Source organism: Vanessa cardui, chromosome 21 (assembly GCF_905220365.1).
Source record: "Vanessa cardui chromosome 21, ilVanCard2.1, whole genome shotgun sequence".
In the NCBI taxonomy this organism is placed as follows: domain Eukaryota; kingdom Metazoa; phylum Arthropoda; class Insecta; order Lepidoptera; family Nymphalidae; genus Vanessa; species Vanessa cardui.
The window spans coordinates 4,305,366-4,328,862 of NC_061143.1; the positions used below are offsets into that span (position 1 = coordinate 4,305,366).

General features: G+C 33.4%; 1 protein-coding gene across 2 annotated transcripts; it reads left to right on the top strand.

Annotated features, from left to right (window-relative positions):
- The first annotated feature begins 1,994 nt into the window (after positions 1-1,994).
- On the top strand, positions 1,995-22,186 carry LOC124538985 (organic cation transporter protein-like). Of its 2 annotated transcripts, none has more exons than XM_047116280.1 (5): positions 1,995-2,081; positions 12,346-12,790; positions 19,985-20,392; positions 20,712-20,955; positions 21,371-22,186. In XM_047116280.1, the coding sequence occupies exons 2-5, from the start codon at positions 12,393-12,395 to the stop codon at positions 21,803-21,805; spliced, it is 1,485 nt and encodes a 494-aa protein (XP_046972236.1). In that variant the 5' UTR covers positions 1,995-2,081; positions 12,346-12,392; the 3' UTR covers positions 21,806-22,186. The 2 variants fall into 2 exon arrangements, with proteins under 2 accessions (XP_046972236.1, XP_046972237.1); XM_047116281.1 differs by having other exon boundaries at positions 2,004-2,085.
- The last annotated feature ends 1,311 nt before the right edge of the window (positions 22,187-23,497 follow it).

Sequence of the window (23,497 nt, forward strand, 5' to 3'; positions counted from 1 at the left end):
GTTTTACTGTGAAAGTCCGGTGTGCGTCATCATACATCAAATTTAATTATTATTAAAACAATTTATAATTAATGAAATAAAATTAATAAACATGGAGTAAAGAAAATAATGATAAGGTTTTATACTTTATAAATTAAATTTTCTTATTATTGTACCAATTCTTAGCAAGGTATTTAATAACGCCCACACGCATTGGATCTGAGGGCTGTTGGGTATATGATCGTAATTAATCATGCTAAGCTTGTCGCAGAAGAAGGCCGTGGATCGGGAGTATATCGGCAAGTCCCCGCTGACAGATCCACTAAAGAAAACCAGGGAAAAGGCGCCGACGCTTCGCGCATTTTCTTCCCTCACTGTAAGCTTCACCTTGTGTAGGGATTTTTTCTATACAGCTTGGTTGCCCTAATAGGAGGGCCAAAGGTCATAGCGTCGGTTTGGCATGCGTAAGCGATTCTGAGATGCCCCCCGAAGAGGCTTGTGTAGTCGAACATAACATTCCAGTCGTTCAGATCTTGGCATCGACGAGATCCCACGTGACAACCAGCAACCGTTTTATGGGGGAAACGCTTCAGAGAGTTGTTGTCAATTACATAAAGATACAATCGAAATATAACGAGTTAAAAAATCTACTCGGTGGTAGGGCTTTGTGCAAGCCTGTGTTGTTGTGTTCCGATTTGAATGGTGAGTGAGCCAGTGTAACTACAGGCACAAGGGACAAAACATCTTAGTTCCCAAGGTTGGTGGCAGATTGACGATGTAAGGAATAGTTAATATTTCTTACAGCGTCATTGTCTATGGGTGATGGTGACCACTTACCATCAGGTGGCCCATATGCTCGTCCGCCAAACAAACCATAAAAAAAAGGAATCAATAAATCTCTTACAGTGTGAAGTCTAATTAAAAAAAAAAAAACATTTTAATTTAAAGAAAGATTATAACATAAATAAAAATACACAAACTAATTCTTTAAAATATGAATATTTCAGTATTTTGGATATAAACTTATGACTTATCAGCATCAACTATCCGTCCTTGCGAGAAGTGGCTCATTATTATGCTACAGGTGAACTGTCGAACCATTCGTTTGACTATATACCCGGAAAAATGTATAGTAAGGACTAATCTCAATTTATTGAGTGATTATTAGTAGTTGACATTGACGCAAAGTACTATTTTCCTTGTAAACTTTATTGCCTCCACTAATATTCGGATACTACTATTCAGCCGGCTGCCTAATCATGTAGTATTCTAAGCATAGAAAAGAAAAAACACAAAAATAAAAAACCATGCAAAGCAATCCATATCTAGATGATGTAAAGTAATCTTGTAAGTCACTGGGGATGCTATGTTATGGCCAAAAGATTTCTTGTAAAGAAATAAACACATATGTAAAAAATCTTCGAAAGATAAAATTAGTGAGTAAGTATGGATGTGACGTGTAAGTATGGAGGATTTGAAAATGTAATTGAAGAAAGTGTAAATCGATAAATCTTGGCAATTTCTTCGACATATTATATCTTCAATGGACTCCCATTCAATAAATTATGGGAAGCACTTGCGGCACTTCACTATCGATTCCTCAAAGAAAGTTCTACGGATGGCGCCCCACCAGGGTTCTATTTTGTGGCAATCCCTATCCCACGGCACAAAATGGCGCCAACTTTTCGCCGTCGAGACATAATTTTAACAAAAAAATAAATCAGAGAAGCAAAATACTTTAAATATGTATATTGAACGTTGAATTTTGATACCGCTTTTATCGTATATATTTTTATTCGTACCTATCACAGAAGGTTGCCTTGAAATTGAATAATTTTCAAATTAATTATGATGTCCTACTTTTATATCGTGTTAGAGAAATAGACACTTATTTAACGACCTATTTAATTCTATCATTATCAAATAACATATTGGACGTTTAAGTATTAGTCAGTGAGATTAGTTTAGCCGTAACAAAAACATGCGCTTGAATTGAAAACGACTCTTTACCTCAGTGATTGTGTTGTGGCCGGTTTGTTCGGAAGGCTTACTTACCTCCTTGGTTGATACATCATAGTGCTCAATATTTTTTTTTATTTTCTGTAAGTATTTTTTTTTTAATAAGTTCCAAATTTATATTCTTTTTTTAAAATTAACGCTCAACATTTATGAAAAATAATTTAAATTTGGAATCTGATTATTATTCTGTTACGCTATGCATTAGTACTGAGTAATTTGTAACAATCATAAATTATTTTTTATTCATTATATCATGAATTAAATTTGAACGAAAAATCTTTTAAATTAAATTTAATTAAAAGATTTTTTGACGAGATAAAATACGCAATACAAAAGACTTGAATTACAAAGTCAAATTGCATATGAATATTGTACATACATCGCTTATAAAAATATGGTCAGTCAAAAACTATATTGTATTTTTTATTTCCATTTGAAATACGAATACCTATATAGATTTTCATACCAACTTTATTACCTAGAAACACGACCAAATCTGCTATGATTATAAAAAACACTAAATTATAAGTCTGGGTCTTTTTATCGTCGTATATAAAATATGATAATTTTTAATCAATAATTAAGATGTTTTTTGCAAACTTTATGATGATACAGAAAGATCCTTCAAACCTAGTGTTTGTTTTCTCTTAATTGATATGCAACGAATAAATAATACTGCGTTGTAAAATATCGACAAATACATTATTGAAAGTATTTTTTTTTACGATTTTAAATGTTCTTTATTAATTATATATATACATGTTTCCACATCTTTTGATAAATCACAGTTCTCATCGTCCCGGATTCTCCTAGAACATAATAAAATAGTAAAAAAAAAGTAAAGTAAAGTAACAGACTGTACATTTCCCACTGCTGAGATAAGGCCTCCTCTTCTGTTAAGAAGAGGGTTTGAAACATATTCCAACACGCTGTTCCAATTCGGGTTGGGGGAATGCACATGTGGCAGAATTATAAACACTAATTAAGCACATGTATATAGTGGTACTTGCCTGGGTTTGAACCCGCAAACATCAGATAAGATGCACGCGTTCTAACCACTGGGCCATCTCAGCTCAATTTAATTAAAGTAGTATATTTATTAAATTGTATGTTCCTTTTTCCCATATTAAATAATCAACCGATAGTCTTTACTATTTAAATGTAAAAGTAACTCTGCCTGTCTGTCCGTCACTCTTTCACGATCAAGCCAATGAACCGAATATGATGATATACGGTGTGAAGCAAGCTTGAACTCCAAAGAAAGGACATAGGCTATGTTTTTTACGTAACTCATAACAACTAACCCCTAAAGAACAAGCGAAGCCGCGGGCGACAACTAGTTTCCATATACGTCAGAAGAACATAAATTCCCTTACCATGACCTGTGAACTAATTTCGGAGGGAAATCCACTACGGCTACTCTCAAGAGCTAGCTGTGAAGAAGGCATGATAGTTCACAATTGAATCCGCAATCACAAGTACACTGTCATTACCTTAATGTCACAATCACGTAAATCTGATAGGAGTAGAAATAGTCCCGATAGCTGTGTGAAGGCTTTTCCGAGACTTTCTGGTGACAATGCCATCATCTAAACTCCGCACTGCAAATGAAACATGTTTGAACGTAAACGCCAATTTTATTTTTTATTTTTGTAGTTTCAAACCTCAAGAGAGATTCGCCAGTGGTTTGAAACTAAGACGTCAAAATGAGGACTTAATGAGGCATAAGAACAAAAGAACATAAAAGTTGAGACGGCCTAGTGGTTAGAAGGCGTAGATCTTAACCGATATTTACGGATTCAAGCCCACGCAAGCACCACTGAATTTTCAAGTGCTTAATTTATGTTTATAATTCATCTCGAGCTCGGCGGTGAAGGAAAACATCATGAGGGTACCAGCGTGTATCAAATTCCAAAGAAAAACTGCCACATGTGAATCTACCAACCCGCATTGGCACAGCGTGTTGGTCCAAATCTTCTCCTTGAAGGGAGAGGAAGCCCTTCTCAGTAGTGGGAAATTGACAGGCTGTTGTTGTTGTTATAAGAACAATTATTTCAATCGTGAAATGTACGAAATAATCCGAACAGTTCATAGTATATCTGCAATCTTCTTTATACATCAAAGTTATATATTAATTCTATCATATAAGGTCAACGATTTTTTTGTTAATTTCAAATAACTCGTTTTACTTGACCGGTTATTGACCCTTGCGTAAAATAAGTTATACTTTTTGTAACAACTCTATGGCATAAAAGAAAAAGAAACTTGTATTTGAATGTCATAAATCAGATAAGATTACAAGAAAGTGTTTATTTTAGTATATTCTACACAATATAATAAAAAGTATACCAAGGTTCCGAGGTGCGTGTTTAGGGTTACAATTTGTTTTGGTAGAGGTGACGTCTTACCATCACTCATAGTTATTAGTTCTACAGTAAGAATTTTTTCATTGAAAAAAAATATATATATATATATATATAAACTTCCCCCAATAGATTCGGGAAGGAGTAAATCCTAGCTGAGAACATTATTAATAATCATATGTTTATATACGTATGAAAGTTGGAGCTATGAAATCGTTCGTAGGATCGTTTTATTGATCGAAATTTCCGAAATTATTTTCTTAGTGACTCACTAAGAAAATAATTTCATAGAAATTCTGCCACATGTGTATTCCACCAACCCGCAATGGAACAGCGTGGTGGAATATGTTTCAAACCTTCTCCTGAAAGGGAGAGGAGGCCTTTAGCCCAGCAGTGGGAATTTACAGGCTGTTGTTGTTGTCACTAAGGAAGGATATTTTACCGGTAAGGGTTTTAAATCAGGGTTGAAAGTTTGTATGGGAGTTCGTCATTTTTTAAACTAGAGAAATGCAACTTTATTTTTGGTATACTAATGAAAAATTAATAGATACGTATTTAACGTTTCTGGATATTCTACCCTAAGTGGTAATAATATTACATTTTGTTTATATTTCAAAGTTGTCTTTTCTTAAATTTGTCTCTTAAATCGTTTATTTATTTAAGATCTCTTAAATCTTTAATGTAAAGTCTGGCGTGAGATCTTCTTTGATAGATAAGTCTCGCAGATTTATCAAGTTGAGATGTGTTTGTAATTCAGAATTCTAGAAGACATAACATTAGACCAGAGGTCTTGTTTTCACTAGTACGCTGATAGAGCATGAGTACATGTTATACGTTGTATTTCAAAAAATTATAGAGAGAGAGGTTGGAATGGATACTTCTCCACTTAATATTAAATACCTATACCTTATTGTACAATCCCAAGTTAATAGAAAATTGTTTTTTTTTTTATATTACGTAGTAGCACAGACATGTTGACCGTGGATTTGGTGTCTTATCTACAATTTATATTCACTATATTTTAATTTGTCTGCATATTTACGATACAGCGTACCAATCTAAGGATTATAATCTGCAATTATTATAAAATAGCCCACTTAATTTACGCACAGCTTACTTTATTTAAATCTGTTTAGATATTCAGGCGCCAAACTGCAAGATTTACTACTATTGTGTTCTTTGGGCACAAGCGACGTAACATCTACAATGTAAGGCAATGTATCTTATGGTTAAAAAATTGATGCCACTTATAGAGGTAGTCCAATACGCATGTCTACGAATTACATAAAAACAAAATCTTGCCCCAGATCGCCGAAATATAATTAACCGATCGTTAAAATATATCAAATTGCGCTTAATGTATTTAGTAAATATTGGATGAATGTTATGAAATAATTATAAGGTTATATTCACTGGATATAGTATGATAACGTAATCAAGTCGCTGCGGGTCAAGACCGTTGAATAACGGTTAATAAAAGTTAACGTAAAAGGATTTGATATTAAATCAAGCCAAAATGTTAGAAGTTCAAAGTTAAGTTCATATATAGAAAAGTGTTGAAATTTATACCTATCTGTTTATGAAATGTTCAATGTTAAAACAAATTGAATTGTTGAGAATCGAAATGGGTATTGCGAAATTAATAACATGAAACAACATATAGTACGACACAACTTAGACGTAGCATCGGCAAATTCAATAAAACCGATTACTGCCGATTTACACAACTATAGAAATAGCTCTCATCGCGCCATTCGACGCTATTCGTCGCTATAGATTATCGCGTCAGTTCAACCCGAGAAGCAATTCTTGTCAAATTTACGAATATATTAGCTCATATGATATTACAAGTTATTACATTTATGTAAAGAACATATTCACATACGAAATAAACATTGATGATTTGGGATAGCTTACTTAATTCAGATGTGATCGGTTTTACGAATTTTGGCGATGCTACATATAAGTTGTGTACGTCAATATTTTTAATTTATAATCCTATTCGATCGTCGTATGTCGTGAGAATGGAATTAACATGACGGATAAACTTTACAATCTGCCGTTAAGCTCTCTTAAAAATGTCTTTGCTGGGTTTCATATTGATCGTTAAATAGACATGAATGTAGATTATAAAAACGTAATTATTTAAACGATAAGTCAAAACGAACATATTGCATATGCTAGGAGGTCAATACAAAGATTCTGTCGCACTAATAGTGAATGAATGACCTCGACCTTATGAGGCTTTGAAATGTCGACAATTTGAAACGAATGATAACAATTTGCATTTGTTTATTTTGCTCTCTAACGACCACGAGTCTGCACTCCCGCAATATTTGTATAATAGTAACAACTATTAATTTCCCACTGCTGGGCTAAGGTCACCACTCCCTTTGAGAAGAAGATTAGGAGCATATTCCACCACACTGCTCCAATACGGGTTGGATTTACATATGGCAGAATTTCATTGAAATTAGATACATGCAAGTTTTCTCACGATGTTTTCCTTCACCGCCAATCTCAAGATGAATTATAAATACAAATTAAGCACATGGAAATACAGTGTTGCTTGCCTTGGTTTGAATTCGTAATTATCGATTAAGATAGACGCGATCTAACCACTGGGTCATCTCGGCTACTATATTTTTATATACCGGTTTAAAAGTTGAATGAACCATTAAAAATATAAGCAAAAGAAACAAACCACAGATCTATAAATTGGTTACAACTCTATTATTACCAAAGGCTTCGGATAGAGGTGGCTCAATACAGCCAATTAAATATCCTATTAAAATGTCTTCAAACAATTACTGAGAATAGGAATACTAAAATCTTGTAATAAAATGTTTGAAATAGTTGATTTTAAATAACAGACGCATAAAAGATTGCACGTTGGTTAACCACGATTACCAATCTATCTTACCTATTAAATTTGACTAGCTGAGAGAGAGACTTTTTGTTTTGTAATTATTATACACTAATTGTTGTTGTAATGGTCTTAATATCATTCGCTAATTATATTATGTACTGTATAAATCTTGACCGCGTGGAATGGTGGCAAGAATGCTAGCAGCATTTCAAAATTGAATCGCAATTCCGATTCTCTGGGCAAAAAACGAACCAGCCCTCCTGTCACCAGTGGAGGCAAAGAGGCGAGGTATATTTTTGATGCAGCTTTTTGCACCACTACTCCAAGGGCCAAGCGTTTCGACAGCGTTTCGCGGTCAAGATTTGTACAGTAACTAGTTTTAATTCATATTTGTATATAGGTATTTAAGAATTTAATGTTATTAATTCTTATGTTAATGAAATGAATTATGTAAATGTACAAAAAAATTATGTTGCAAAATATATAGCGATAGTATCATCAGCCTACTGCTGTCCACTGCTGGATATTTTAGTATTTCAAGTTTAATATTAAGATTCACGAGTTCACACCGGTCAGTTATACACCGAGTTTTCGACAACGCAACGTCAATACATCATATAAATATATTGTTCAATATGCGTTCATATAGATGATAAAAACCCAAACCAAAATGTACAAGTAATAATCGTTGATTTGATTGCTTTGTTGGTTGAAAAAAGTAACTAGGTATTTTTGCCGGATCTTCTCGATAATACCTACACACCGAACAGGTGATTGCTTTATTTTTATGGTTCCGTAGTCTTCTCGGAACCCTTATAGTTTCATGTCTGTCTGTCGTGGCTCGTTCTCCGCCGAAAATTGGTGGAGAGATGTATACTGATAATCCAAAAATTGGTTTTTAAAATTATCGAAAAATAATTATTTTTTACCCTCCCTCCCATACAGCGAAGAGTTCATTCGAAAAAAAAATTCGACTTACCCCATCGTGCGGGGTATCGTTAAAACGTTATCTTTAAATACAACAAAAATTGCCTTGAAACCATGTGGATCAAATCCCCTAGTCACGAGATATACTAATACAAAGTTAATATTAGAGCCTCCTCCCTCTTAACTTTTGAAATACTATTACAATAATTCTGAAAAAAATGTGCTGTATACCTCCAAGTATGTACTTTCAACGGAAACTATAGCGCACTCTGTATCATACATAGTTATTTTTAAACAACTCGACCAACTTATGACGTGCAGTTGCCCTAACTAAATGGATATGTATGGAAATAACTACCTAAAAATATGAAAATAAGTAGGAATGTTACATACCTACAAACAGAAGTGGGCCAGGGAAGAAATAGAGATTGCTAAATTTCCATCTTATTGCCTATCTTATGGCTACGGAACCCTTTTATGTGCGTGTCCGACACGCTCTTGGCCGTTATTTTTTGGATTATTTAATTTTGCAGATTGCTGACTCATAAGTGCTTCTAAAACTTTCGATCGAATCGAATTCATATCATATGGTTTTTTAACCATTTCTCTGCATAGTCTTTCATTGCACATGCGTCTAGCAAATGAAGTCAAGGAGAGTAAGAAAACATTATTGGCAATTCATTAGTAATTGCTAACAAAATAATAAAGCTTTAAGTAATAAATGTTTTAATGATGCAATTAATATGTATTACTAGTTTTACTTTACTCGCGCGAAATATGTCAAACTTTACAGGAAGCACACCAATCGTCATACCCTACTTTATCCTCTCGAGGTGAAAATTAAAAAATTGCCCATGACCTTTCCAAAGACTCAAACTATCGCCGTGAAAAATTTTATCAAAATCAGTTTAGCGACTTAAGCGTGAGGAATACAGAGTTATTTTCGCATTTATGATATTAATATTGAATATTCTTAATCTCAGCTAAACAAGTAAGATCGTTATATATGCATATGTATACATTGGGCGGGTTTACTGCGGAATTTTAGTGTTTTCTATTTTATTTTATTTACAACATCCACTGACTCACAGTTGCCCGTGCCTTTTTTCCATTCTACCTTCCTATATTTTGGCGTTTTATATATTTATTACACATTAGCAGATATTTTGTAATCTCGACCGAACCGATCCATGATCCATCTGGAGATGGATCGTGTCTTCTCCATCGCTCGTGACATTGGCGAAATAATCTGTGCCTTTTTGGCAAAAATAAAAGCCACAAAAAAGCAGATCTTCGCTGGATCATTCATAGGCTAAAATATGTAATAAGTTAGGCTTCAAAACTATTCAAGAACTATCGAACTATCGAAATATATATATATTTCATGTGTCAAATTTGTGGGTATAATTCATCTCGTATTCAGCAGAGAACTAAAAAGGCCTAAATGTCATATGAAAACCTACCAACCTAGGTTCTAAACATTTGTTCCAGACAGGAGTCATGGCCTTCACTAACATTGCTTACTATTAACTCAACGCGGATTTTAATAATTGTAAATAAAAATAATACATTTTCGGCGTGATACATCTACCACGCAAAAACTTAGATCGTCCTTTTTTTTCTTCGTGTGACAAAGACTATGATAATGTGAATAAACACAAATAAAAAGGCCATGTATCAATACTTATTGCATTATTGTCATTATTATGTTTAGTTAAGAACTTATGTACAAAAGTAGATGTAGATGCGATTACGAATCTGATACCGAAGTCCTCATTTACCTTTGTATACACACATTGATATCATTTGTATCGATAGCACATTGAATACAAAATAACTGAAAGTTAAAAACTTTATAGCTATATAAATATTATAAATGCGAAAGTAACTCTATCTGTCTTGCTCTTTCACGATCAAACCATTAAACTGAATTTGATGGAATTTGATATCCAGTAACCATGATCTCCAAGAAAGGATAATGACTAATTTTTTATGCCAAACGCTTGACATCCAACCCCTTAAACGCTAGCGAAGCCGCTTACTACAATTAGTTTTAAATATTTAATTTGTGCGTACAATCTTCAGATTGTGCGACTTTGTTTAAATATACTAAGATTAGACGTCACAGACAATATTTACTATACAATAACACTTTATTGAGTTAACTTATTTAATTCTTGGATTAATGATGACAATGAAGATACTACTACTATATTTAAATGTAATAAGGAAATTAAAAAAACAATATTTGCACTGCGCTTAGTGAACTTTTTAAATTATTATGTAAATTTGCATTTAAACAAGTAATCGCGCGCGGTTTAGCTCGTGTTTTAGCGTGTTTTTTTCTTGTCCATGCCCTTTCTTAGACTTCAAGTTTCCTTCATACCAAATTTCATCGAATTTGGTTCAGCGGTTTGGTAGTGAAAGAACGACAGACAGACAGAATTACTTTCGCATTTATAATATAAGTATAGATTAAAACAAAAAGTGATGTTATAAGGTCTTTTATTACTGTCGTATTTCTTTGCAACCTTATCACTGAAGTAGCGATCATTTGTTGATAAAATTTGAACTGACATATCTTTAGAATACGACCTTTAGTGACGCGGTCGCTTCCACGTGAAATGGCATAAACATGAAGCCGTATATAATTAAATTATTCTACAGGCAGAGTAAGAAAACCTTCGTCAGTTTTCAAATTCATTCCTTTGTCAAGTCTTAAGCTCTTAGTACCTATTGAATCTAAACATCAAATCATTGCCACGCAATATGCCATTTTCAATCGGTAAAGCAGATTATCGCTAATACTGAGCACACGAAAATAGATCTTAAGGTGACGAACCTTTTCTTACCCCGACTGTACAAAATCTAGCTCTAGCTATCAACCTTTATCCTTACATATTATTTTAGAATTTGATTTTATCAGATAACGCACGACCCACCCCGACTATCGCACGGGTGCAGTACTGATACTAAATACACTACAGAATTTATTTATTTACGACATCACGTTACAAACTTCTAAAATTATCAGTGTTTCTTTACCACATTGCCCATGTATTGAATACAAAAACCTTCCTCTCGAATCACTATTCAAAAAAACAATCGCATCAAAATCCGTTACGTAGTTTTAAAGATTTGAGCATACAAAGGGACATAGGGACGAAGAAAGCGACTTTGTTTTATACTATGTAGTGATATAGATACTCAAACTAAATCTACAATGAAAACATTAATAAAATATGACATTAAGACGACTTAAATAGTACCCTATTTAAGTTTATGATTTGGCAGATTTTATATTGTAGGTATAAAATACTTATTGCACAAAATCTATCCCATCTGTGAATTGATTTTAATTTTTGTTCGACAGCCCGATTTGTTAACTTTTCTTGGATATTTTGTGACGCCAAAAAGATTTTTCAACTATAAAAAAAGATGGTTTTGTAGCTTCGTATAAATGCCGACTCATGTCGGTGTGTCGGCAGGTTAGGTGTTTAAACTGACGTTGTTAGCTTCCATTTGTGTGATGCAAAAAGGCTCTTACATACCTATATATCCTTCATTGTAATTAAACATTAAAAATAATATTTAGAACGTAACCAAAGCTATGAAGAAAAAACAAAAACTATTAAGAAGAATAGCCTCATTTACTAATAAGAGTAATCTTTTATAAAAATATTCATTTTCCATGAACGTTCTCTCGGGACTTTAAATTATTCTTTAACAATTATTTGGGTTCCTGGACGTCTCAAGACTCCAAAACTTTTGTGAAATCGAGACTTTATTATCAAAATCATATATTATTTCCAAAAGTATTTAATTTGTTAAGTATTTTGTTCTATTCTGTCACTGAGACTCAATTGATGGTTATTACAAAAAATAAACTACGATTTTTTTACTTTATTGAAAGTCGGTGAATAAATATGCATGTATTATTTTTGCGGAATTTTAGAAATATTATAAAGTCATATGTAGTGCATACAATTATGTATACGTACATGTACATGTTGATGTTGTTAAAATTGTATAGTTACATTACTAAAATATTTTTTTATTATTAGTAGATAAAATATTATATAACTTATATTGGATATCAGTATTATCATATAATATCAAAAGTTCCGATAGCTTCAGGTCTCGTGTACGAGAACATAAACAATTTAAGATAAATATTTATTCTTGCAGATAACGACGATGATCGCATAGCAAAACGAAACACAAAAGAAATAAAAATGGTCCAAAGAATTATCACACAAACTGCCCAAATCAAGAAGGAAGACGGCTTAGCGGATTTAATCGGACAATTCGGAAAATGGCAGTTCATAGTGATAGTGACGGTTTCCATCGTGAAGTTATCATCAGCATGGTCTCAAATGGCGATCCTGTTCCTCACACCAAATTTGACATTTTGGTGCTCGAACTTCGGTGACAATTCGACCAGTACTGGACAAAACATGACATGTTACGACGATTGTATTGAATACTCATATGACACATCTCCATTTGGGAATACTATTATATCAGAATGGGATTTAGTCTGCGAACGAGCTTGGTTGGCGAGCTTCACCCAAATGGTCTTGCAATTTGGCATCTTGATTGGCAGCATATTGTTCGGATTTCTCTCTGACAGGTAAATATTATTACAACCTTATATTTATATCTTAAATGTATCGTTTGAAATTCTGCCACATGTTTATTCCACCAACTTGCATTGGAACAGCATGGTGGAATATGTCACAAACCTTCTCCTCAAACGAAGAGGAAGCCTTAGCCCAACAATGACAAAATTTACAGGATGTCATTGATGCATTGTTGCCAGGAAAAAAACAATTGAAAAATTGGTCTTGTCTGATCTGATCTACTGGCAAAACATTGAAAAGAGCGTCAGCTTGTGCAATTAAACACATGAATAAGGATTAGTTTATAATGTTCCTTTAGGACTTTGCATCTATAAATCAAATAGCTAATAGAGAAATATCCTCCATATGGTCCTATAGTCATTATATATACTTAAAGGTAGCGTAATTAGTTATCTGTATTGAGGATAATTGAATGTGAATTCTAAATCATTCGTACATAAATTAAAACGTATGTAAACGTGACAGGAAAAAACTACTATTCTATTGAGACGCGCCGACAATAAATACAATTTAACTGAACGTTTTTTTTTATCACCTGTTGTTATAAAAACAGAAAATACTTTGGATTTTCCCAAGTTCATTAAATGGTAATGTTTGTCAGAATTTAATCTGAAATATGCAGGTTTGATTTTATTATGGTACTTAGTACAATACGTCAGGATATTTTTAAAAACAGAACATTTATTGGTTTATTGCTTTATAATATTGCATTATTTAATATTCACATCAAAACGAATTATCTTAATACTAATTTGGTATCTTGATAATAGCAATATAAACAATAAATAATTTGTATATTTTATCAATATAATTTAACAAGCAATAACAATTATATTTTATCACAAAGATATATTGTACCTAAAATTTTAATAGCTTGACGATCAAGGAAAAAGAGTTCTCTATTAGGAGCTTTCATTCCATCACGTGATTTACAACAATGAACAGAAAAGTCAAAGTACCCTCTTATTGAATATCAATGTTAGCAATACAATTCAAAAACAATTTAAATCTAATTACTATTAAAAATTGATTAAAACATTAAAAATGTAAACCTTTTTATAATCATCTAATATTTAATGATTCCTTACTTAATCTGTCATGAGATGGCACTTCTGCCTAGCAATATAATAAAAAAGTAACCACCGAGCTTGCATTATAAATACAATACAGTACGTTACTTAAATACAGATAAACGCATTAAATCGGAATAGTGCATATCTTGATTTGAACCGAACAGACTTAAAAGCGTGTTTTTTTTTTCGATTTATCGAAATTTTATTTTTGTGGACTTTTAGCAATGGAAAGAATAACATTCATAAAGCCTTTCCTCTCAACCATATTTACTATTAAAATATAACTTTAGGAACTAAGTCTAGTCTAACTAATTATTATATATCTATGCAATTCTCAGTAAGCCAGAAGGCAATACATGAATAGGGTTAATTGTAATAGGTTGGGGAAAAAGTTTCTTCGTATTTTATATGAAAATTTAAATAGTTTTTTTTATAGTTTATTTACATTTGACTAAAGTATGTAGGTGCCATTTTGTTCCATAACTTTTTGCCATCTTGTTGGTAGTGACATGATCCCATTGCTGTATAAATTTTGGGGCTTCTGATCGAAAAACTGCGACAAGTGGTTTTGGCAGACCTCTCGTGATGTTAACCTGACACTGCCTAAGGAATTCTGCAGAAACCGAAACAGATGAAAAACTGAAGGTGCAAGGTCAGGACTATACGGCGGATGCATTAATACCTCCCTGCCAAACTCTCGTAATTTTTGTTGAGTGGCTAAAGATGTGTGAGGTCTAGCGTTGTCATGGTGAAAAACCACACCCCTTCTGTTGATCAATTCTGGCCACTTTCTCTCAATTTCTTGCTTCAATCTCATCAATTGTTCGCAATACAGTTCTGAATCGATGGTCCTGCCGGGCGGTAACAGCTCATAATGAATGATGCCCTTCCAATCCCACCATACACACAGCATTACCTTGTTGCGAGTTAATCCGGGTTTTGCCACAGCCTGTGAAGCTTGACCGGCCTTTGACCATGATCTTTTTCGCACGTTCTTGTCGTATGTGATCCACTTTTCATCACCAGTTATCAGCTTCTTCAAAAATGGTTCGGTTTCATTACGTCGTAATAAAGAATCACAAACAAGTACACGGTTAATTAGGTTTCTTTCAGTGAGTTCATGAGGCACCCATATATCGAGCTTTTTTGTGTACCCAGCTTTATTCAAATGAGTCAAAACCGTTTTGTTGTCAATTGCCAGTTCTTCAGCTACATCGTAACTACTAATATGCCGATCTTGCTCCACTTTTTCAAAAATGGCATCAATTTTGTCCGTAACAGGGCGATCAGAGCGAGATGCATCTTTGATATCAAAATTTCCGGCTTGAAAACGCTTAAAACAAACTTGCGCTACTCTCACAGATACTGCATTAGGTCCATAAACATCACAAATTTTTTTCGCGGCTTGAGTTGCATTTTTACCTTTTTTATAGTAAAATTTTAAAATGTATCGAATTTCTTCTTTAGATTCACTCATTTTAACAACAACAAAAACAAATGAAAATCACACAAATTCCTAATTTGAATTTGGAAGTGCCTTCTTTAAAATTAAAACTTTTTAATGATACCAAAACCAGCCAGATACAAATGGTATAGCCAAAGAGATTTTATTACAAGTTCATACATACTATATGCGAAAAGACTTTTTCCCCAACCTAATATATGCAGGGCGTCACGGTAGCATGCGTAAGCGATCCCGTGGCGTCCGCCGAAAGACGGAGAGGGTACCGCTGGTTTTTTAGTGGGTAAACCCGGTGAACCTGGGCGCACTAGGCGTTCAGGAAACCGGGGAGTCCCACACACCCCCCACTTTCCATCACGTGGGGGAAGCGCGTAAAGCGTTTTTCCAGCGAAAAAAAGGGTTAATTGTATACATACAGGGAATAAAATATTTACGTTTTATACACTAACCCGAATTGGAGTAACATGGTGAAGTAAGCTTCAACCTTCTCCTCAAAAAGAGGATTAGGAGATTTAGCCCAGAATAAAAAAGAATGATCACAGTATTTCCCAGTTGCATCCCATTTTATTCTATGACTAACCAATTGAATCCATCTAGAAAAGTCAATATTCGAAAATAAATCAAGAAAGTTAATATCAAGCCCTAGCACTTAAATGATAACCACACAATTGTGGATACCCTTCAGATAGTCTAACGCTCGCTTAAGACCTAATAATGTATGGCAATATCAATTTGGTACTGGAAAGAAATCTTGAGACGCAACCCCTTGATTTCCATCCTGTACTGTCATGATGAGTGTAGCGTATTCGGCATTTACTATAGTATTTATATTTTGTAAATAAAAGATTAGGTATTTGATATTTTACGATAACTTGATAAACGATCCACAGGTGTCAAACATATCAGATAAATATTTCTACTGTCTCATACGTACTTAAGGCGTTGGATTTAAAAAGACATCTACATATGAGTTTGGATAATATCCGACACGATGATAAGAAGCGAAAATATCATCGCTACATAGTATTAAACAGAGTCGATTTCTCTGTCCCTATATCCCTGTGTATGTCTTTTTTCTTTTTTTTTCTTTTATGGTATAGGTTGGCGGTATAGCATATAGGCCACTTGATGGTAAGTGGTCACCATCACCCATAGACAATGACGCTGTAAGAAATATTAACTATTCCTTACATTGTCAATGTGCCACCAACCTTGGGAACTAAGATGTTATGTCCCTTATGCCTGTAGTTACACTGGCTCACTCACCCTTCAAACCGGAACACAACAATACTGCGTACTGTCATTTGGCGGTAGAATAACTGATAAGTGGATACCTCCCCAGACGGGTTTGCACAAAGCCCTACCACCAAGTAAATCCGTTGTTTTAAATCTTTAAAACTACGCAACGGATATTGATGCGGTTTTTTAATTAGATAAAGTGATTCGAAGAGGAAGGTTTTGTATATAATACATGGACAATATTGTTAAGAGACACTAATCATTTTAGAAGATTGTAAGGTGATATCGTAAATAAACTGTAAATTCTGTAGTATATTTAGTATCAGTATTACCCGTACGAAGCCGGGGCGGGTCGCTAGTTGAATATAATCTGATTACAACGCAGCGAGCTTTATTTTCATGGCCAATAAATATAAATCTATTTTACAGTATATGTTCTTCTCCTGGATACATATTTTCGTTTTACACTATGCCGCTTAAGTACGGAATTCCTTTGCCGCTAAGTATACAGTCTTATATTTACAAAATACAAACATAAGTTAAGCACATTACAGTACTATTGTGTTCCGGTCTGAAGGTGACAAGGGACATAACATCTTAGTTCCCAAGGTCGGTGGCATATTGACGAAGTAAGGAATAGTTAATATTTCTTACAGCGTCATTGTCTATGGCTGATGGACTACTTACCATCAGGTGGCCCATATGCTCGTTCGCCAACCTATAACATAAAAAAGAGGGAAAAAAAATCGACTCGATTACACACTGTGCCATCTCGACTTATTTTTGATCGATCGAAATATACTCACTATAAGATTAGTTATCTTCATGTAAACAAACGTAAAAGATATGTAAGATATAATAATAATAAGTATTGAATTTGTTGCGTAGATAAAAGATAAACTTTGACAATTGAATTGAGATTACAATCATATTTCAATGATAAGACAAAATTGGTACTTGAAACCGATACACGTGAGCAAAACAATGAATACTTTAAAACACTTTTACAGATACTTTTCTTTGGTGGTAGGGCTTTGTGCAACCCCGTCTGGATAGGTACCACCCACTCAGTATTGTTGTTTCCGGTTTGAAGGGTGCCAGTGTAACTACAGGCACAAGGGACATAACATCTTAGTTCCCAAGGTTGGTGGCACATTGATTGATTGAGGAATATAGTTAATATTTCTTACAGCCTCAATGTCTATGGGTGATGGTGACCACTTACCATCAGGTGGCCCGTATGCTCGTCCTCGCTCAGCCTATACCATAAAAAAAATCATAATAATAATACAGACACACTGAAATTAATACTGTTCACAAAGAAAGAGAACTTAACAGATATTCAATATTTAAATAAAGATAATGAAGCTATGCTCGTTTATCAATAAATAAAATTTTAACAAAAAGAAAAACCGACTTCAAACAAAACACTATTTTAAAACAAATTAAAAATGCACTCAAAAGTAAAAAAATAATTGCATATTTAACATATTTTTGAGAGTCCTCCTAGGTAAAATGAAATGAAAAATATTAGACTACTTAAAAGTCGATTTACGATTATATAACGTAGTTATAGTTATTGTTATATTTGGAGCCGGTGTCAGCCACAGGCACACGCTTCAACAATCAAAAGAAAGAAGCGATACGAGCCTCTTGATTGACCCAGTATAATATCGTATAAAAGGTATTTGTAAGAAACATTTCTTAAAGTATTCTCGTATTGTTTTTTGATAGGTATAATATAGGGTTGGCTGACACCGACTCCAAATATAGCAATAATTATAACTACATTATATAATCGTAAATCGACTTTTAAGTAGTCTAATATTTTTCATTTCATTTTATCTAGGAGGACTCTCAAAAATATGTTAAATATGCAATTATTTTTTTACTTTTGAGTGCATTTTTAATTTGTTTTAAAATAGTGTTTTGTTTGAAGTTGGTTTTTCTTTTTGTTAAAATTTTATTTATTTTTTGATTTTAAGTGAAGCTGATGTAGACTAACTATTTTTTCTTAATATGGATAGATTAAGCGTTCTGTTTATATGAATCAGAAACTACTTCGAGGACAATTTCAAAGGAAACTTGCGAATAAAGCAAAAATTGACTTTCGAAAATGCGGGTCTAATACGTCATGCGGCATAAACTACAAGGATCCCTCGAAAGAGCTGTAATCGACCTCCACAAAAAAAACTTTGAAAAAGAGCTAATATATGTCGTACATTATATGACATCACATCATATACACAAAATTTGATTAAAGACAGACAGAAATTCTGCCCCAAATCGCACCCTAACCGTAAGTCGTTTAGGAGTTCCGTCAATACATAGTATAAAACAAAGTCGCTTTCTCTGTCCCTATATCTTTAAATCTACGCAACGGATTTTGATGCGGTTTTTTTTAATAGATAGTGTAATTCAAGGGGAAGGTTTGTGTATATAATAAATGAACAATATAGTAAAGAAACACTGACAATTTTAGAAGTTTGCAATGTGATGTCGTAAATAAACAAATTCTTTAGTATATTTAGTATCAGTATTGCACCCGTGAGAAGTCGGGGCGGGTCGCTAGTTGATTATAATATTCGATTATGACAATTACATGAACATAACCACGTTCCGGAAGGTGATTCAAATATCCAAGTAACCCATAAATAAAAGATTCGACCGAGTATTGCTAACGTGCTCCTCAGAATTGTTCCGTTCCCTCCCGTTCCCTTAATTTGTCATGGATCCTGTGCTCAGAACCTTACCAAACTTTCACCAAACTACCCTTAAAGTATATCCTTTATAATAAAAAACGAATCATCAAAATTGGTTGACGTGATTTTGAGTTATTCACCTATTTGTCGCGCATATACATAATGCAAATTTAAGACTTATGTCGTTTTCATACGGATACCTACATCGGAAAAAAATAAAAAAAAAATGGGACCCCACGGGAAGCACTACCTTTCAAATAAAAAAAAAATTATCAAAATCGGTCCACCCAGTAAAAAGTTATGAGGTAACAAACATAAAAAAAAAAAAAAAAAAAAAAAAAAAAAATACAGACGAATTGATAACCTCCTCCTTTTTGAAGTCGGTTGAAAAAAGAATGAAGGCACCGTCTTATATTAAGCGATGAACAGTAGAAGTAAGTAAATATCGACCAATAATAGTCCCATTTAGGTTCGATTAAAAAAATATATTCATACGTATTAAGTACAATCCTATTTGTCGCTATGATACTCAAAATAACTATGGAAAAAGCCGTTTTTAACATTAATTTCCATCAGAGATTTACTAAGATCATGAATATCATCTTAGTAAATTTCTCTCTCTTTCTTATCCCTAGGGATTTTGGTTGTTAACAAGTAACATAATTACTAATAAGTGTTTCTAATTGAAGTTTTATTTTGTACTTTCAGATACGGCAGAAAAAAAACATTTCTAGTATCAATCGTCGCCCTTCTCGCATTTGGGTTCGGCATACCATTTTCACCTAACTACATAACCTTTACCGTCTTAAGATTTTTTATGGGAATCGCAACAGCAGGGACGATGGTTATATCTTTCGTGATCGTAATGGAAACCGTTGGATCGAATTACAGGGAAATATGCGGCTGCTTATTTCAAATGCCATTCATAATTGGTTTCATATTGATACCCGTGTTCGGATATTTCTATAGAAATTGGGACGATTACAGTTTGGCTTTGGCAGTACCATCTATTATTTATTTGGGCTACTTTTTCATGCTGTCCGAATCGCCACGATGGCTCGTCAGCGTTGGTAAAGTTGATGAAGCAACTAAACTGGTGACGAGCGCTGCTAAGTTGTAAGTATATATTAGTATCAATATGATTTTTAACAAATTGAGCAATTTATATATTGTTATAAGCCATGAGCAAATTATGAAAATGAAGATTAGAGGAAAATATTTAGGGAGTTAATTTATAGAGTTTTGAACATGAACAAGAAAGTTTTAGAGGATATTGGTACGGTTAATACAATTTAGATTCGAAAGCAAAACTATTTAATTCTAAATGAATTATTTCAATCACATAATTACTACCGAACTGCTACTTCTGAATATTTGATTGATATATGATATATACTATGTTTGAGTTTGTTTAACAGTACATAAATAATTCCAGCAATGGTCTTCCAACATCTAAAGTAGAAGAGACGCTGAAAAAAATGTCTGAAAAAATCCAAGCCGAATCAACTGCTGTGAAACCAAACTACAGTGATCTATTCAAAGGCTCCATGCTGATTAAGACCGTGACATCATGTATTATTTGGATGATAACTGGATTGACGTACTACGGTTTTAACCAGTATATTAGTCAGACTAGTCCTGACCCTTTCTTGACTGTGGGGGCAATGGGACTTATTCAGGTGAGATTGAAATCGATGTCTCAAGTACACTTGTTATTGTTATCTAACATTTTGATTGTTTAGATTTTTATATAATATCTATTGCCAACTTCATTGGTCTTGATCCTACTTATAATACTTCAGATCCAGATCAAAGTTCAAGCCTCGACTCGGGCTAATAAATAAACAGCCACAAATCAGGATGTTGTATATTTAAACACTCCTGTCATTCAGAAATAATATCAATGGTTAAAATTACATTTTGTTTCACACAGCCTTAAATTCATATCAGAAAACCTTTAAAACGCTTTTCAAACGTTATTGAGTAAAGTTTCAATTAAATTTAACAACTTAAATTCCAAAGTTTGGATACATTACTAACAATGTTATACACGTTGATAAACATTAAATGATATGATAATTATTTCTTTTACAGGTGCCATCGATTTTGGTATCTATTTGGCTGCTAAAACATTTTGCGCGCAAGTTGGTAGTCATCGGATTCTTCATATTGGGAGGGCTTTGTGTGTTAGCGTTAGGTGTATTGCCAGATACCTTCTGGATTACATTAACATTAGGATGCATTGGCATCAGCTGTGTGTCACTCGTCACTACATGCATTTATATTTATACGTCAGAATTGTTTCCAACTGTTGTTAGGAACATGGGCATGGGTGCTTGTTCAACTTCAATGCGAGTGGGGTCTATGATAGCTCCATTTGTTTCAAACTTATCAACAACCATACCCTGGATGCCGAATGTTATATTTGGCGTGTCACCAATTGTTGCCGCGTTGATTTGTCTCTTGCTTCCAGAGACAAAAGGTACAGCTTTGCCTGATAGTTTAAAGGAAGTTAAAGATACCGCCTAAATACAATAAGCCAACAGTGATATTAGAAATAGCAAGCCTCGATTTCAATGCCAAATTTGTAGTCCTGGTGTGTAAATAACTTATCTATAAAAATAACTACCTATTCATTAGACCATTAATCGATTTTATCTCTTATTTCAAATGAGGAAGGATGCAGACATGTGACAATTTCCTCCGATTTTATGTAATCGATATCAAAACCGAGATAAATTGTAAACAAAAGCTGATAACTTGATAACGCAGGTACATACATCCTGATAATTTGAACTCGTGTGACGTGAAGATGTACTTGTGATTATACTGGACCATATCGCAGCTGTTATCAGTATATCTTGTTATGTAATTTAGTTTCAATGACAAACAAAAATATTTTTATCTTAAAAAGTTTATCTTAAAAGACAGCAGAAATATCTGATGACCACTTATAACCAGGTTCTTCTAAATATTTATTATTAAAAAAATAAAACAACAAAGATAGTTCACGATTGAGATTTAGACATATAGACAGTTTAGTTTGTGATATTATTTTCTTTTCTATATGTATTTGAAACGTATTAACGCAAAATCATAATACTTTTAAAATACAATAATTAGTTTTGTTCAACATAATTTTTTATTTATCTCAATGATTGTGATAAATTTAAAAGTTATTTCTTCATAAATGTAATAGATGCTATAGAAACTTCTCTAGTATTTTTTCCCACTTCTAATCGCGTACCTTAATCTTTTATTGTTTATATTCAATTATATTTATATTACATATATATAATTGGAAGGCGGGCGAGTAACCTAATTACCTAATAACGGGTCACCATCAATTTATTCCTTAATTATCATCGAATTTTATCAAATTTTTGTCATGATTTAATGAATTCTAAATCTTAAATAAGAGTGATGTTTTTCTTAAGGGCATGGATGTAAGTGAAATGTTATAAATTGAGGTACGTTACGTCCTTAATCCAAAATCCTTACCAGAAAAACTTAAAAATCTACATGTCTTAGCAGTACCGCTTAATTTTAAAAGATAATTAAAATTAAGATTAAAGAAAACAATTCGTACAGACGGCAAATTCAATTTAATGTTCGTTGTCAATAGCTTTTTTCATAAAATAACCATCAAAAGTTTTTTTTTATTTACATTGGAACATTGTATAACTCAACACTAAGGGAGTCTTCGGCATATTTTTGCATAATATATTTTTAATTAGTTTAATCCATTTTATAAAAATATATCGCGATGCAACCAACGTCAAGGCTCCTTTTTCTTGAGTATAACAGACGCTTATTTCTTTCCCACTACAACACCTCAGATGACATTGAAAAGAACTTCAAAGTTTGAATTTGACCTTATCCCATGCCCGTCAGATACCAAGAGCTCATAATCATGGCGTCGACGCGGTCGGGCGTGCCTCATTAATATTACATCTACACGCTCGATGCAATTAACAATTGACAGGTACGCCTCTGATGTTTGGAAGCTTCAGGGCCGACATGTATTCGCTAACGCATCTAACCTCATCCTCCTTTGACAGCTTCAGAGCGATCTCGGAATAAAGGTCAAAGTTACGATGTTCAAACCACCATTCCATATATCGATAGACGGACTATAGGGCCAGTATTGAAGGGCAAATATTTAACGCTAGTGAGCTTACAGTCACTGTCCCTAAGATACACTTTTATTTTATCACAAAG